This window comes from Hypanus sabinus, chromosome 15, assembly GCF_030144855.1.
Source record: "Hypanus sabinus isolate sHypSab1 chromosome 15, sHypSab1.hap1, whole genome shotgun sequence".
Taxonomy (NCBI): Eukaryota; Metazoa; Chordata; class Chondrichthyes; order Myliobatiformes; family Dasyatidae; genus Hypanus; species Hypanus sabinus.
This window is the reverse complement of record NC_082720.1, coordinates 82,022,258-82,039,530: the sequence shown is the minus strand read 5'-3', so window position 1 is coordinate 82,039,530 and position 17,273 is coordinate 82,022,258. Positions and strand designations below refer to the sequence as shown.

At 39.5% G+C, this 17,273-nt stretch overlaps 1 protein-coding gene across 1 annotated transcript in view; it reads right to left on the bottom strand.

The window, feature by feature from the left end:
* The window catches only part of LOC132405638 (uncharacterized), a 56,417-nt gene that overhangs the window by 608 nt on the left and 38,536 nt on the right, over positions 1 to 17,273 (bottom strand). Inside the window, exon 11 of the mRNA XM_059990612.1 lies at positions 12,959 to 13,085. Within this exon, the coding sequence (XP_059846595.1) occupies positions 12,959 to 13,085 (127 nt within the window). The remainder of the gene's footprint in view (positions 1 to 12,958; positions 13,086 to 17,273) is intronic.

Below are 17,273 nucleotides of genomic sequence, written 5' to 3'. Positions count from 1 at the left end.
TTGGAGATATGATGTGGTGGCCATTACAGAGACTTGGATGGCTCAGGCACAGGACTGGTTAATTTAAGTGCCAGGTTTTAGATGTTTCAGAAAGGACAGGGAGGGAGGCAAAAGAGGTGGGGGCATGGCACTGTTGATCAGACAGTGTCAAAGCTGCAGAAAAGGTGGACGCTATGGAGGGAATGTCTACAGAGTCTCTGTGGGTGGAGGTTAGGAACAGGAAGGGGTTGATAACTTTACTGGGTGTTTTTTTATAGGCCGCCCAATAGTAACAGGGATAGAGGAGCAGATAGGGAAACAGATCCTAAAAAGGTGTAATAATAAGAGTTGTTGGGATATTTTTATTTCCCAAATATCAACTGGCATCTCCCTAGAGCAAGGGGTTTAGATGGGGTGGAGTTTGCCAAGTGTGTTCAGGAAGGTTTCTTGACACAGTATGTAGATCAGCCTACAAGAGGAGAGGCTGTACTTGATTTAGTATTGGGAAATGAACCTGGTCAGGTGTCAGATCTCTCAGTGGGAGAGCATTTTGGAGACAGTGATCATAATTGTATCTCCTTTACAATAGCATTGGAGAGAGAGAGCAGAACAGACAAGTTAGAAAAGCGTTTAAAAAAGCGTTTAATTGGAGTAAGGGGAATTATCAGCACAAAATTGGAGGCTTAAATTGGAAATGGATGTTCTCAGGAAAAGTATGGATGAAATGTGGCAAATATTCAGGGTATATTTGTGTAAAGCTCTGTATAGGTACATTCCAACGAGACAGGGAAGTTATGGTAGGGTACAGGAACTGTGGTGTACAAAGGCTGTAATAAATCTAGTCAAGAAGAAAAGCTTACAAAAGGTTCACAGAGCTAGGTAATATAAGAGATCTAGAAGAAAGCGACTAGGAAGGAGTTTAAAAAGGAAATTAGGAGAGCCAGAAGGGGCCATGAGAAGGCCTTGGCAGGTAGAATTAAGGAAAACCCCAAGGCATTCTACAAGTATGTGAAGAGCAAGAGGATAAGACGTGAAAGGATAGGACCTATCAAATGTGACAGTGGGAAAGTGTGTATGGAACCGGAGGAAATAGCGGAGGTACTTAACTGAATACTTTTACTTCAATATTCACTAAGGAAAAGGATCTTAGTGATCGTAGTGATGACTTGCAGCAGACTGAAAAGCTTGAGCATGTAGATATTAAGAAAGAGGATGTGTTGGAGCTTTTGGAAAACATCAAGTTGGTTAAGTCGCTGGGACTGGACGAAATGTACCCTAGGCTACTGTGGGAAGCAAGGGAGAAGATTTCTGAGCCTCTGGCAATGAGCTTTGTATCATCAATGGGGACGGGAGAGGTTCCCGAGGATTGGAGGGTTGTGGATGTTGTTCCTTTATTCAAGAAAGGGAGTAGAGATAGCCCAGGAAATCATAGACCAGTGAGTCTTACTTCAGTGGTTGATAAGTTGATGGAGAAGATCCTGAGAGGCAGGATTTATGAACATTTGGCAAGGTATAATATGATTAGGAGTAGTCAGCATGGCTTTGTAAAGGGTAGGTTATGAGGATGTGACTAAACACATTGATGAAGGAAGAGCTGTAGATGTAGTGTATATGGATTTCACCAAGGCATTTGATGAGGTACCCCATGCAAGGCTTATTGAGAAAGTAAAGAGGCATGGGATCCAAGGGGACATTGCTTTCTGGATCCAGAACTGGCTTGCCCACAGAAGGAAAAGAGTGGTGTGCCTCAGGGATCTGTTCTGGGACCCTTACTCTTCATGATTTTTATAAATGACCTGGATGAGGAAGTGGAGGGATGGGTTAGTAAGTTTGCTGATGACACAAAGGTTGGAGGTGTTGTGGACAGAGTGGAGGGCCGTCAGAGGTTACAGCAGGACATTGATAGGATGCAAAATTGGGCTGAGAAGTGGCAGATGGAATTCAACCCAGATAAGTGTGAAGTGGTTCATTTTGGTAGGTCAAATATGATGGCAGAATATAGTATTAATGATAAGACTCTTGGCAGTGTGGAAGATCAGAGGGATCCTGGGGTCCAAGTCCACAGGACACTGATAGCAGCTGCACAGGTTGACTCTGTGGTTAAGGTGGCGTATGGTGTATTGGCCTTCATCAATCGTGGAATTGAATTAAGGAGCCGAGAGGTAATGTTGCAGCTATATAGGACCCTGGCTATATTGTCCCCACTTGGAGTACTGTGCTCAGTTCTGGTCGCCTCAGTACAGGAAGGATGTGGAAGCCATAGAAAGGGTGCAGAGGAGATTTACAAGGATGTTTCCTGGATTGGGGAGCATGCCTTATGAGAATAGGTTGAGTGAACTCAGCCTTTTCTCCTTGGAGCAACAAAGGATGAGAGGTGACCTGATGGAAGTGTACAAGATGATGAGAGGCATTGATTGTGTGGATAGTGAGAGGATTTTTCCCCAGGGCTGAAATGGTTGCCACAAGAAGACACAAGTTTAAGGTGCTGGGGAGTAGATACAGAGGAGATGTCAGGTATAAGTTTTTTTTTAAAAATGCAGAGAGTGGTGAGTGTGTGGAATGGGCTGGCGGCAACGGTGGTGGAGGCAGATGCGATAGGGTCTTTTAAGAGACTTTTAGATAGGTACATGGAGCTTAGCAAAATAGAGGGCTATAGGTAAACCTAGTAATTTCTAAGGTAGGGATGTGTTCGGCACAACTTTGTGGGCCAAAGGGCCTGTATTGTGCATAGATTTTCTATGTTTCTAAACGAGGAAAAAATATGGGCAAAACCATGCCTCATCATTCAATATTCATTGGCTAAGGGAAACATCCTTTGTCAATTAACCCTATCATGCTCGCTCAGAATCTATGTTGTAATGTGATCATAATATTCTTTGAGAGTTCAATTCTTCTTTATCTCAGGAGTTAATCTGTGAACCTTTTTCTGCTGTAAGGCCAATGCAGGCAGATCCTTCAGAATCGGATGCACTGAAACATATGTCCTGAAATAAGACCAAAATTGTTTGCAGTTGTTCAGATGTTGTCTTACCAAAGTCTTACATAATTGTCGCAAAACTTCTACCCTTTGTACACTTGTAATAAAGACCAGAATTTGCCTTTCTAAGTGCTTAAGTGTAATTGCATGCTAATACTGCATTTTCAGTTTGAAACATACAGAGCGTTCTGAACATCATCATTCAGTGGATTCACACTTAAATGCTGTAATTTTATTTTCCTTACTTTTCCCCCACTCATTTAGAGATCGTGCTATTAAAGCCAATAAATAAACATAATAAAAATAGAAATCGTTAAAATAATTCACGTTTATTAGTATCTTAAACTATTTCAGGTGTCTATCTTCAGTTAAACCAAAGTTCTGATATATTATTTATAGTTCATCAGAACTTTAAGTTAGCTTGTTTATCTTTTTCAGATGCTGTCAAGTTGTTATATTTTTCATTTCAGACTTAGAGTTTTTGTTTCTATTTATAACTTCTTTTCACATTCTCTAAGAGAATTAATTAAATGAGTGAGATATTTACATGTAGGTAATTTCTGTTTGAAGAACCTTGTACTCTTTGGATGAAAATGAAATAAACCTAAAGAAAGCAAGGGAAGATGCACAGCATCTGAACAAGCATCTTGGTTATCCAAACATCCAATCATATAAAAACAAAATACCTTGCATGCTGGAAATAAATTAAAAATAGAATATTCTGGAAAAACTCAGCAGGAAAATATTTAAAGAGACAATATTTTAAATCTAATGACTTTTCATCAAAACTGGAAAAAAATTGAAGAAAATAAAAGGTAAAGTAGCAGGCAATGGCTGAAAGTCTGGAGAGAAAAATAAAAGGGAAGGTCATTGTTAGGTTAGATTATGGTTCTTGAACAACTTTGTTCCATTTCCTATGTTGCTACACTTACTCTTTCCCCTTCCTTTAAACATAGAACATGAAAATCTACAGCATATTATCGGCCATATGGCCCACACTGTTGTGCCAACCATGTAACCTACTCTAGAAACTGCCTACCGCTATTTTTCCAAGCTCTTAAAAGACCCTATTGTATCTGCCTTTTCCACTGTCGCTGGCAGTGCATTCCATGCACCCATCAATCTGTGTAAAAAAACTTATCTCTGTCATCTCCCTTGTACCTACTTCCAAGCACTTTAAAACTATGCCCCCCTTGTTAGCCACAATATGTTGTTTCTTTCATTAAACTGGTCTCCAAGTCCAATTCTCCCCCTTTCAAGTAATGCCACCATCAAACATCCCTTCTCTTCAGGCTCTGACGGTGCCATTTCCTGCAGGAAACTTTTTCATCTCCATCATTACCCAGTTCACAATTCCACTTTGCCAGATACTCAGTTCTCCTCATTATCCACCACATACAAATTATCCACATGCATTTACACATCCAGAAACCAATCATTGTATACATACAGTATTCACTGTCCAGATCTCGTGTCAAGTAGCTTCCTGCTGTGCGCTGAAGAGAACTTTTTATATGTACACATCTGCATTTTGCAATTTCAAAATTTGCCACTGCTTGTAAGATTCAAAAGAAGGAGCTTGTTAACTAATAAAATTTCCTTTTTGGTACGTAAGCATTTTAATAAGTTCACTAAAGACAGTGATGCTTTTAGAGCACTGCAGGGCATATTTATATTTATTTGGAGGGGGTGTTATCGGGTACAACAAAAAAAAAGCTTAAATGGTATCCAAGCAACACACACAAAATGCTGTAGAAGCTCAGCAGGCAAGGAAGCACCTATGGAAAAAAAAGTACAGTTAACGTTTCAGGCCAAGACCCTTTGGCAGAACTGGAGAAAAAAAATCCACATTTTTTGTTATCCTCAGTAAATCAGTGCCCCTTTTTCTTGTGGTTTATGGTATCTACTGGTCATGATGCAGGCTCCTCTCTACTGAGAAAACCACCCAGATTGGATGATTATTTTATCCAATACCATGCTTGACTCCAAGCTTCCAATTATTTGACATATTAATTCTCCATTCCATTCCAATTTCTCCATTTACATTGTCCAATGAAGCTCAGAGTAATACAACACAGAAACAGTCCTCTAGCCCACTGAGTCATTGTTGACCTTTAAGCATTCACTTACAATTAATCTTATTTTTATCCTCAATGCCTTCCCATCCATTTTCCCGGGTTCTATTCTTCATTTACATATTAGAAGAATTTCACAGTATCTAATTAACCAATCAACCTGTATACCTTTGGGACAGGAAGAAGCTGAAGCACCCAAGGAAATCCAAGCTTTCATAAGAACATTTTACAATACAGCCTAGGAGCAAGCCCTTTGGCCCAAACTAATTAAGCTAATAATGCCTAATTATACTAGTCTCTTCTGCCTGCACATAGGTCAATTTCCTGCATTCTCTGCATTTTTGTATGCTTATTCAAGATCCTATATCATACCTGCCTCCAGCATGACTACTGGCAGTACATTCCAGTTATCCACCACTTCTACATATCCTTTGAATTTTGCCCTTCACCTTAAATGCATGGCCTCTGTTATTAGAGATTTCAACCCTGAAAAAAATTATCAGCTGTCTAACCTATGAATTTCAAAGTCAAAGTAAATTTGTTAACAAAGTGCATATTGCATATACTTCATCATAGAGATTCATTTTCTTGCAGGTATTTTCAAGAAAATAAATAAAATAGAATTTCTTAAAAATATAAACAATGACTAACACACAACTAATGTGCTAAAGACAAATTGTACAAATAAAAAAAATACTTGGAATGAATTGTAGAGCCCTTGAAAGGGAGTCTTCAGGTTATGAAATGAGTTGTAAGGCACTAACTGTCCCTGACTGCTCAACCATCATATTCTTAAACCAGAAGGGATAACTTCAATCAACTATACTCATCCCAACACTGAACTATTCCCAGATCAAATGGACTCATTTTTAAGAACTATTGATCTCATGTTCTTGATATAATTTTTTGCTTATTTATTATTATTTTGGTTGTTTCCATTATCTCTTTTATATTTGCAGTTTGTCTTTTGCACTTTGGTTGTTTGCCTATGTTGTGTGTAGTTTGTCGCTAATTCTACTATTATTTAGCATTTAATTGATTCTACTATTATTTTGCATTTAATATGAATGCCCGCAAGTAAATTAATCTCTGGGTAGTATATGGTGACATACATTTGAACTTTTAACCTGGTGATGAGAACCCAAGGCTTCTATATCACCTGCTGATGAGAAGTGTGCCAGGCCTGGACAGTGGGTCTTCTTTGATGATGGATGCTGCTTTCTTGTGACAGCACTCCATGGAAATGTGCTCAATGGTGGGGAGGGCTTTGCCTGTGATGGATTGGGCTGTATCTACTACCTTCTGTAGACTTTGCCATTCCTAGACTTTGATGCTTCCATACCAGACGGTAATGCAATCAGTTCGGATACTCTCCAATGTGCATCTATAGAAGTTTGTCAAAATTTTAGGTGACATGCCAAATCTAAGTAAACTTCTAAGTAGAGATCCTGTTGTGCATTCTTAATGATGGCACTTCTGTGCTGGTCCCAGGACAGATTCTCCAATACGATAATGCTAAGGAATTTAAAGTTACTCACCCTCTCTACTTCCAATCTCTTAATGAGAAATGGCTCAAGGATTTCCAGCTTTTTCCTCCTGCAGTCAATAATCAGCTATTGGTTTCAACATAGTTGCATAGTTCCCTGAAGATGGAATCTCATGTGGATAGGGTGGTGAAGAAAGCTTTTGGTATGTTGGCCTTTATAAATCACAGCATTGAGTATAGGAGTTGGGATGTAATGTTACAATTGTACAAGGCATTGGTAAGGCCGAATTTGGAGTATTGTGTACATTTCTGGTCACCGAATTACAGGAAAAATCTCAACAAAATAGAGAGAATACAGAGAAGATTTACTAGAATGTTACCTGGGTTTCAGCACCTAAGTTACAGGGAAAGGTTGAACAAGTTAGGTCTTTATTCATTGGAGCGTAGAAGGTTGAGGGGGGACTTGATAGAGGTATTTAAAATTATGAGAGGGATAGATAGAGTTGACGTAGATAGGCTTTTTCCATTGAGAGTAGGGGAGATTCAAACAAGAGGACATGAGTTGAGACAGGGGGCAAATGTTTAAGGGTAATATGAGGGGGAATTTCTTTGCTCAGAGAGTGGTAGCTGTGTGGAATGAGCTTCCAGAAGAAGTGGTATAGAGGCAGGTTTGGTATTGTCATTTAAAGCAAAATTGGATAGGTATATGGACAGGAAAGGAATGGAGGGTTATGGGCTGAGTGCGGGTTAGTGGGATTAGGTGAGAGTAAGTGGGACTAGAAGGGCCGAGATGGCCTGTTTCCATGCTGTAATTGGTATATGGTTTTGCTGATGTTGAGAAGGTGGTTGTTGTAATGGCACCATTTAACTACATTTTCAATCTCCCTCCTGACAATTTGTCACTACTTCTGATTCAGCTAACAACACTGGTGTAATCAACAAACTTAAATATGGCACATGAGATGTACCTAGCCACACAATCATAGGTATAGAGCTTACAAACTTCTATCAGGATTTCCCTCACCCTCTGCCACGCCAGAGAAAACAACCCTATATTGCCCAACCTCTCATTATAGTACATGTCCTCTCATCCACACTGCAGTGTGGTAAACCTTTTCTACAACTTCTCCAAAGCATCCACATCCCAACTATAATGGGATGACCAAAACTGAATGCAATACACGAGAGGCAACTTACCCAGAGTTTTATAAAGCCACAATATAATTTTACGTCTCTGGAACTCAATGCAGGAGAACACTCCGCACTGACAGATCCTAGGTGGTTGATACAGTTAGGTAGTATCTTTACCAACTGCACTACTGTGCCAAAAGACTGAAGCACATCACCCATACTTTCTGACCAACCATGCTGCAACCTTATGAACTCAAGAGTTCAACAATTTTAGAAAATTAGTTAATTCCCACATTTCTACTTTTATTTCAAATTTCTTCCATTGGTACTATTTTTGCTTCTTTCATTTAGATTTCTAGACCAGCGCAATATATCTTGACCCATTACTTCTCTTTTGCACTTTTCATTATCATCCCTTCAGTCATTCAATCTCAACACTGATCTATTGCAGATTTTCCTTTTGTTTTCTTTTTTCCATCATTTAATTGTATTTTAAAACTTGTTTCCTTTTTCAACTTTTATGAGGCGAACTGAAATATTGAATCAACTAGATGATTTGCTGGATATATTTTTGTGGTTCAAAAAACATAATGAATTCTAATCCCAATAGATTAAAAAGTACATAAGAGTAGGGACTTCCAAAAGACTTTTTCATAACCTGAAGAACATTATTATTTAAGCATTTTAGACAGAGTCATAAGAACAGAAACAAGTCTTTCAGCCCAACATACCAGCCATCTAGTACTCATCTATACTAATCCCATTTTATCAGGTATTGGTCCCTAAACTTCCATGCATTTACAACTCAAGCACTTATCGAGAAACATATTAAACACAGTATCTGCCTACATCGTCCATTCAGGCAGGCAGTGCATTCCAAATTCCGACTACTCTGGGTTAAAACCCACTTCCCCTCTAAAACTTTTAACGCTTACCTAAAACCGATGTTTTCAAGATTTAGACACCTCTGCTGTGGAAAATTGTTTTCAATCATTTTTACTATCTATGCTCCCATATAATATTACATATCTCAAGCAGGTTACCCCTCAGTCTCCACTGCTAATGGAGAAAAAAAAATTCAGCCCATCAAGTCATTCCCTATAACTGAACTGGTCCAGCCCAGGCAATATCCAGATTTTTTCTGCACACTTTCCTTCATGTTCTTTCTTTAGGCTGGGACAGTACTTCAGCTATAGCCTAATCAATTTCTGTAAAGTTGCATCAGAATGTCTTTGCTCTTATATTTAATGTCTTGTCCAAAAAAGGCAGGTATTCTTCACATCTTATTTAGCTGCATTGCCATCTTGATTAATACTTGGATTTGTACACCAAGATTTCTTAATTTCCAAATATTTCCTTGGGTCCTATCATTTACTGTTTATGTCCTGGCCATATTAGTCCTCCCCAAATGCATCACTTCACACTTAAGATTAATTTCACAATTACTTTTAAAAACTGATTAATGTCATTCGAAGACAATACTCTTCACTATCACGAGCTAGTCAACAACACTACCAACATGAAATCATGTAAAAAAAATCATGAATATTTGTAAAAATAAGGTTATTAACATTGCTTCTACAGCAACTGCACTGCCCTCTGTTGTTACTTAATCAAATAATTCACCCTCCCCACTCCAAACAACGTCATCTTATTTATTTTTGATTAATCTCCGTCTTTCCAAGTGCAGGTTAATCCAATCCCGTATTTCTTTTAATACCCGAGTTATTTCACCATCTCTACTTCTCAAAACTCATTATTTTCACCATTTATTATCTCCAATCATGGCCAGAATTTGTCTTTCATTCAATCATTCTGTGAAACCGATCATTACATTAGGAGGTGCAAGTTATTACAGGGTATTCTTAAAATAGAAAATAAAAAAATTAGGGATTACCACCTATGCACTTTAAAAAAACAGCTTTTAGGTTAATATAATTACTGTAACAAATTTTCAAGAATTTTGCAAAGTTCCTTACTTTTATAAAATGTCATAACAGAACCATCCTAGAACCCAGGCTTACAGTTTTCTTAATTTCATCAATATGTGCTCCTTCATGCTATTCCCTGCAGCAATTCCTTCCGAGCCTTTACCATTCCACTTTACATTTTATTCATTACTGTCACTCACCCTTACTACCTCACTTGAATGGGCCCAATTCCTCCTCTTCCTTAAAATCTACAAACTGCCTTTTCTTTCACCTTTCTCTATTCAATTTCTCCCAATAAGTTTCATTCTAAATACTAACATTGTTTTGGACAGTCCCATCTGGCCTCTCAATAACCCAGCCTTCATTCTCTTTTGGGACTGTAGCCCATATACACACACACACACACACACACACACACACTCACTCACATACCCATATCACTAAACCCTATGTGGCCACACTGTGCCAACATGCTTTAAATCCGCCTTCATCACAATATACTACGTGCAGTTTCAAAGAGGAAAAATCAGTAGAACTCAGTGAGCAGTACTAGATAAAGAAAAAGGCAGAGAACATTTCTTTTGCATGTGTATGTATTGAAAGAAGATTTACCAGCATGTAACACATTAAGACAAATTTAATGAGGCATTGAAATTCTTCTAGGACGATTTCAAAACTTCCCATGTTCCACATAAGTTTGCTGGAGACCACCAGAATACTGAACCTGGCCCCAGGCACCTATCTGTGTCATTATAATATCCACTGGTAACTAACGGTGAATGTTCTGTGTCATCTATCTGCCTCTCCAAGGAAATCCATCCCAAAGCATTTCCTTAATTGATTCAGAAGTCACCAACCACTTCTCTATCAACATCTGTTTTTCCATCTTTTCTTTCCCCACCATTCGCAAACCCAAAGTCTTCCAGATCTCCAATTTAGTGTGCCATAGTCACTGTTCACATAAATGATCCGTTTTACACTAAAGAACCCAAAAACAATTGACTTGTGGAGTACCGGCATTCAGTTTGCAGGAGTGACCCTGCATTACTATTTGCCAGCCACTTTAATCTTCCATCCAGTTTTCATTTCAGTCAATCTGTGGCCTCCTGCACATTCAATAGGAACATTACATCATGCAAGTAATAGCATGACTTCATTTAGAAAAGCTCATTTTAGTCAAAGATATACACTAAATTAAAAACAAATGATGCATTATGTGCAGAATGAGGTCTGAGGTGGAATCAAATAAGTATGTTTTGTTGGATTAAGACAGCTAAATAAGCATTTTTCTTTCATTTAAGAAACAAGCTTCAACATTCTTCATTCTTCAGATCAGCAGTTCTAAAATAAATTCTTCACAATGGGCTGAGGCAGTACAGATGTAAGGGGTACAGGGTAAAGTGGGAGGTCACACTAAACAGAGCGAGAATGTAGAGAGGGTAAATAGACAGGAAAGAGGCCAGAAAACACAAAAGGAAATGATTTATAGTCTTAGAGGCACAGATCCCACACAGCCTCTCACGCTCCCAGAACACATCTTATACAATCAGGAATGCTCATCAACTCTTTTACTTTCTGAGGCTGAAGGAGGCTGGACTACGCACAACTGTACTCACATGCTTCTACAGATGCACATTGGAGAACATCCTAATAAGCTGCATCACTGCTACTTATGGAAATTGCCCTGCGTGGACTGAAAGGCTCCATGAGCAGTCAAAACTCTCCAGTGCATCACTGGTATCAGCCTATCCCGCCATCAAAGACATACTGTGTATACAGAAGCATGCCAGAAAAGGTCCAGTAACATCATGAAGGATCCCCACCTCACCCTGCTCAAGGATCATTTGCTGGATTCAGATTAGGGAGGAAGCTACATTGCATCCATGCCAGGATTACCAGAATCAAAAGCAGGTACTTTCCCCAAGCAGTAAGACTTTAACATGTTCTGCCAGTATCACCCTTTGTACAGACACTCATGTGCCTAGAGTCACTTTATGGACATACTGTACAATCAATCTAACTAGTGTAGTTATATTTATTGTATTTCATCCTCTATTGCACTTATGTCCTGGAAATGACAGTACACTATCATGAATCTTTAAGCAATCATTGCCTACAAGAAAAAATACTGACCTGAAACAAACTGATATAACCTCTGCAGATGGTGGGTCTGCTGGTATTAGACCTGCGATATGCTTTCATAATTTTCTATTAATATTTCAAATTTCCAGCAATTCCAGCATTCTGGCTTACTTAAGCACATACTCAAAGTACAGAAAGACAAGAGATGCTAGAATCTAAAATAAATACAAGGATACCGGCAGCCCCTGTGGAGAGAAACTGTTCTGACATAGGATCTTAGTCTTGAAATATTTAACTCTTTTGTTTCTTCCCCCAAAATGTTTTCTTTCCCCCCCCCCCCCAAAACTCCTGTGGAGTAGTTCCATTATTGATTTTTATTTATAAAATTGATAATCAATTCAAAAGGATGCTTTATACATTTCACGAGTTAGATAGATGTTCTATCATAAACAAATAGATATAATTAACACAAAATAACTTTGTATCATAATTATCAGTATTATTTATACTTATTTTTATTTATTGGAAGATACAGCACGGTAAAAGATCCTTCCAGTCCAAGAAGTCCGTCTCACTTAATTATACCCATATCACCAATTAACCTACTAACCCGTTTGTCTTTGAATAGTGGAAAGCTTTTAAGTTACGAGGAGAATGTATAAACTCCTTACAGACAGCAGTGGCACAGTAACAGCTTTACATTAACCATGGCACTAATGTGACATTATTTTCAACTACTAAGTAAGATCTTATAAAAGAAAGTGTAATCCAATGATGCAATTACTGCTTACCCAGTTATTCCTTTAATATCATGTAAGGCAGAATATACCCAAATAATGAGTGCAATACCTAGTTCTTGCCATATTATCAAGCAAGGAAAGGCATATTCAAGTATTTCAGCTTAATACATATATATGATTCATGATAGCAATGTAACGGCCATCTAGGGCAGGGGTTCCCAACCTGGGGTCCCACCAACCTCTCAGTTAATGATAGTGGTCCATAGCATTAAAAAGGTTGGGAACCCTTGAACTAGGGTTTAAAATTTTCCAAAGTTTACGTATATTAACAGTTTGCTACATCATTTTATAAAGTATTCTAAAATAGTTGAATAAATACTTTGAACCATTTACCATTGTGAGAAACCAGTACAATTACTTGATGCATGTTATTAGCTTCATAGTCATACGAATTGGCTCATCTCAAATGATGCTGTTGCAACTTTTTAAAAAAATAAAGACAAGGAGCTCTGGATGAAATAGAGGCATAATGAAACAGGAGATTTTGGGTAATTTACCAAGAGGTGCATCTTCAAAAGTTGTGCAAGATTGCAACTGCTCATATTGCCATACTTTAGCTGGTTGGTAACACACAGGAGCTAGAATAATGCTGCAGATTGGCACTTCATCTTGGTGTTTCTGCTTCTAGCAAGAGAAAAAATAATGTTCTTTTAAATTAACCAGATTCTAGTTTCACAGTTGTTTTACAACAAATGATTATATTCACAATCAAGACTTTGTTTCATGTTGCAAACATATTTTAACTGTGTAAATTCTAGCTAAGATAGAGAATTCTTTTTTTTTGGTTGTATTAGTTTATCAATCCATCCTTTAGATGCAAGGTTGTTCACCCTAGTTTGCTCAGGTTCAATTTAAGAATACAAATGATTTCAAAACAGCAATGATGCCTGGAAGTGTTTCTTCATACAAATATCATTAACACATGAAAGGATCTTTGTGTGTGGTGGAAAAAAATGATCATTTAAAAAATAGTCAAATCATGTAATAATAAAAATAGAAAATGCTGGAGATACTGAATAATTAACTGTATCTGTGAAAGGTGAAAGAGTCGACATTTCAGGTAAAGATAATTTTGTCAGGACCCGAAAAGCAAGAAAACAAGTTGATCTTAAGTTGCAGAGTGCTCAGGAGAAGGATCGATTGGACAAAGCAAATATCTGATAGACAAAGCCATTGAGGATTAATTGTAAACAAAGCCATCCGGTTGGTATAAGACCATAAGACATTGGAGCAGAATTAGGCCATTTGGCCACTGAGTCTGCTCCGTCATTCCATCATGTTTGATGTATTATCTCTCAACTCCATTCTCCTAATTTGATAATCAAAGCAGTTAAAGAAATGTTAAGACTCTAAAATAGATCGTGTGAAACTGAGTGTAGGGTCAAGTTTTAAAATTTAAGAATTTTTCCAATTCTTTTTGAGTGAAGGAAACAGCACAAATACAAGCACTGATGGAACGATCTTGCGTAGGAGCAAAGAAAGACTATCAATGTATCATACAAAAACAAAGACCTAACTTGGACCCACAGCAATACCTTTGATCTGAGAGAACAATGTGGAGTTGAAGATGTTGTTCAACAGAAAACAAATTCACTCAATTGCATGACAACACAGGTAGCTTGATTCTGCTCAAAGATGAAGCAGAGAGCTTTCAGGCTTCCTGGTAGGATAACTGGCTCCCTGAATGGAAGACCGCAGCTGAGCTCAATCGGCTTGGCCAATACAACCAGTCTTGAGACCAGCAATTTAATGTCCATCTGTAAACTTATAACTAAAAATCATTTAAATTAAAGCATGTTGGAATACCAGTATGAAATAGAAACACAGAAAACCTACAGCACAATACAGGCCCTTTGGCCCACAAAGTTCTGCCGAACATGTCCCCACCTTAGAAATTACTAGGCTTACCTATAGCTCTTTTTATTCTAAGCTCCACGTACCTATCCAAAAGGTCTCTTAAAAGACCCTATCGTATCCGCCTCCACCACTGTTGCTGGGAGCCCATTCCATGCACTCACCACTCTCTGAGTAATAAACTTACCCCTGACATCTCCTCTGTACCTACTCCCCAGCACCTTAAACCTGTGTCCTCTTGTGGCAACCATTTCAGCCCTGGGAAAAAGCCTCTGACTATCCACACAATCAATGCCTCCCATCATCTTGTACACCTCCAAAGGTCACCTCTCATCTTTCATCGCTCCAAGGAGAAAAGGCCGAGTTCACTCAACCTGTTTTCATAAGGCATGCTCCCCAATCCAGGCAACATCCTTGTAAATCTCCTCTGCATCCTTTCTACGGCTTCCACATCCTTCCTTTAGTGAGGCGACCAGAACTGAGCACAGTGCTCCAAGTGGGGTCTGACCAGAGTCCTATATAGCTGCAACATTATCTCTCAGCTCCTAAATTCAATTCCACGATTGATGAAGGCCAATACACCATACGCCTTCTTCATCACAGAATCAACCTGTGCAGCTGCTTTGGGTGTCCTATGGACTTGGACCCCAAAATCCCTCTGGTCCTACACACTACCAAGAGTCTTACCATTTTTACTATATTCTACCATCATACTTGACCTACCAAAATGAACCACTTCACACTTATCTAGGTTGAACGTCATCTGCCACTTCTCAGCCCAGTGTTGCATCCTATCGATGTCCTGCTGTAACCTCTGACAGCCCTCCACACTGTCCACAATACCTCCAACCTTTGTGTCATCAGCAAACTGACTAACCCATCCTTCCACTTCCTCATCCAGGTCATTTATAAAAATCACGAAGAGCATGGGTCCCAGAACAGATCTCTGAGGCACACCACTGGTCACTGACCTCCATGCAGAATATGACCCATCTACAACCACTCTTTGCCTTCTGTGGGCAAGCCAGTTCTGGATCCACAAAGCAATGTCCCCTTGGATCCCACGCCTCCTTATTTACTCAATAAACCTTCGATGGGGTACCTTATCAAATGCATTACTGAACTGCATATACACTACATCTACTGCTCTTCTTTCATCAACTTGTTTAGTCACATCCTCAAAAAATTCAATCAGGCTCATAAGACATGATCTGCCTTTGACAAAGCCACGCTGACTATTCCTAATCATATTATGCCTCTCCATATATTCATAAGTCCTGCCTCTCAGGATCTTCCCCATCAACTTACCAACCACTGAAGTAAGACACACTGGTCTATAAGTTCCTCGGTTACCTCTACTCCCTTTCTTGAATAAAGGAACAACATCTGCAACCTTCCCATCCTCCAGAACCTCTCCCACCCCCATTGATAATTCAAAGGTCATCACCAGAGGCTCAGCAATCTCTTCCCTCGGCTCCCACAGTAGCCTGGGATACATCTCAACCGTCCCAACCGCTCAACAGACACCATTGCCATCACCCTCCATCTGACCCTAACCCACCTGGACAAGAAAGACATATATGTTCGGATGCTGTTCATAGACTTCAGTTCAGCATTCAACACAATCATCCCTCAGAAACTGGTTGGAAAGCTGAACCTACTGGGCCTGAACACCTCCCTCTGCAACTGGATCCTAGATTTTCTGATTGGGAGACCTCAGTCAGACCAAATGGGGAGCAGCATCTCCAACACCATCACTCTGAGCATGGGGCCCCACAGGGCTGTGTGCTCAGTCTACTGCTGTCCACTCCGCTGACCCATGACTGTGCTGCAACACACAGCTCGAACCACATCATCAAGTTCGCCGAAGACACGACTGTGGTGGGTCTCATCAGCAAGAACAACGAGTCAGCTTAGAGAGAAAAGGTACAGCAACTAACTGACTGGTGCAGAGCCAACAACCTGTTTCTGAATGTGAACAAAAGAGATAGCTGTTGACTTCAGGAGGGCACGGAGTGACCACTCCCCACTGAACATTGACCGATTCGCGGTAGAGATTGTTAAGAGCACCAAATTTCTTGGTGTTCACCTGGCAGAGAATCTCACCTGATCCCTCAACACCAGCTCCATAGCAAAGAAAGCCCAGCAGGTTCTCTACATTCTGCGAAGGCTGAGGAAAGTCCATCTCCCACACCCCCATCCTCATCACATTCTACAGGGGTTGCATTGAGAGCATCCTGAGCAGTTGCATCACAGCCTGGTTTGGAAATTGCACCATCTCAGATCGCAAGACCCTGTAGTGGATAGTGAGTTCAGCTGAGATCATCATTGGGGTCTCTCTTCCTGCCATCACGGACATTTACATTACATGCTGCATCCGCAAAGCAAACAGCATTATGAAGGATCCCACGCTCCCCTCATACAAACTCTTCTCCCTCCTGCCGTATGGGAAAAGACACCGAAGCATTTGGGCTCTCACAACCAGACTATGTAATAGTCTCTTCCCCCAAGCTATTAGACTCCTCAATACCCAGAGCCTGGACTGACACCTTACTACCCTATTGTCCTGTTTATTGTAATCCCTGCACTGTTTTGTGCACTTTATGCAGTCCTGGGTAGGTCTGTAGTCTAGTTTAGTTGTGTTTTTTTTTCTCTGTGTTGTTTTTTACGTAGTTCAGTCTAGATTTTTGTACTGTGTCATGTAACACCATGGTCCTGAAAAACGTTGTCTCATTTTTACTATGTACTGTACATAGCAGTTATGGTCAAAATGACAATAAAAGTGACTTGGCTTGATCTCACCCAGTCCCGGCAATTTATCCAACTTTCCAAAAGCTCCAGCACATCCTCTTTCTTAATATCTACATGCTCAAGTTTTTCAATCTGCTGAAAGTCATCACTACAATCACCAAGATCATTTTCCATAGTGAATACTGAAGTAAAGTATTCATTAAGTAC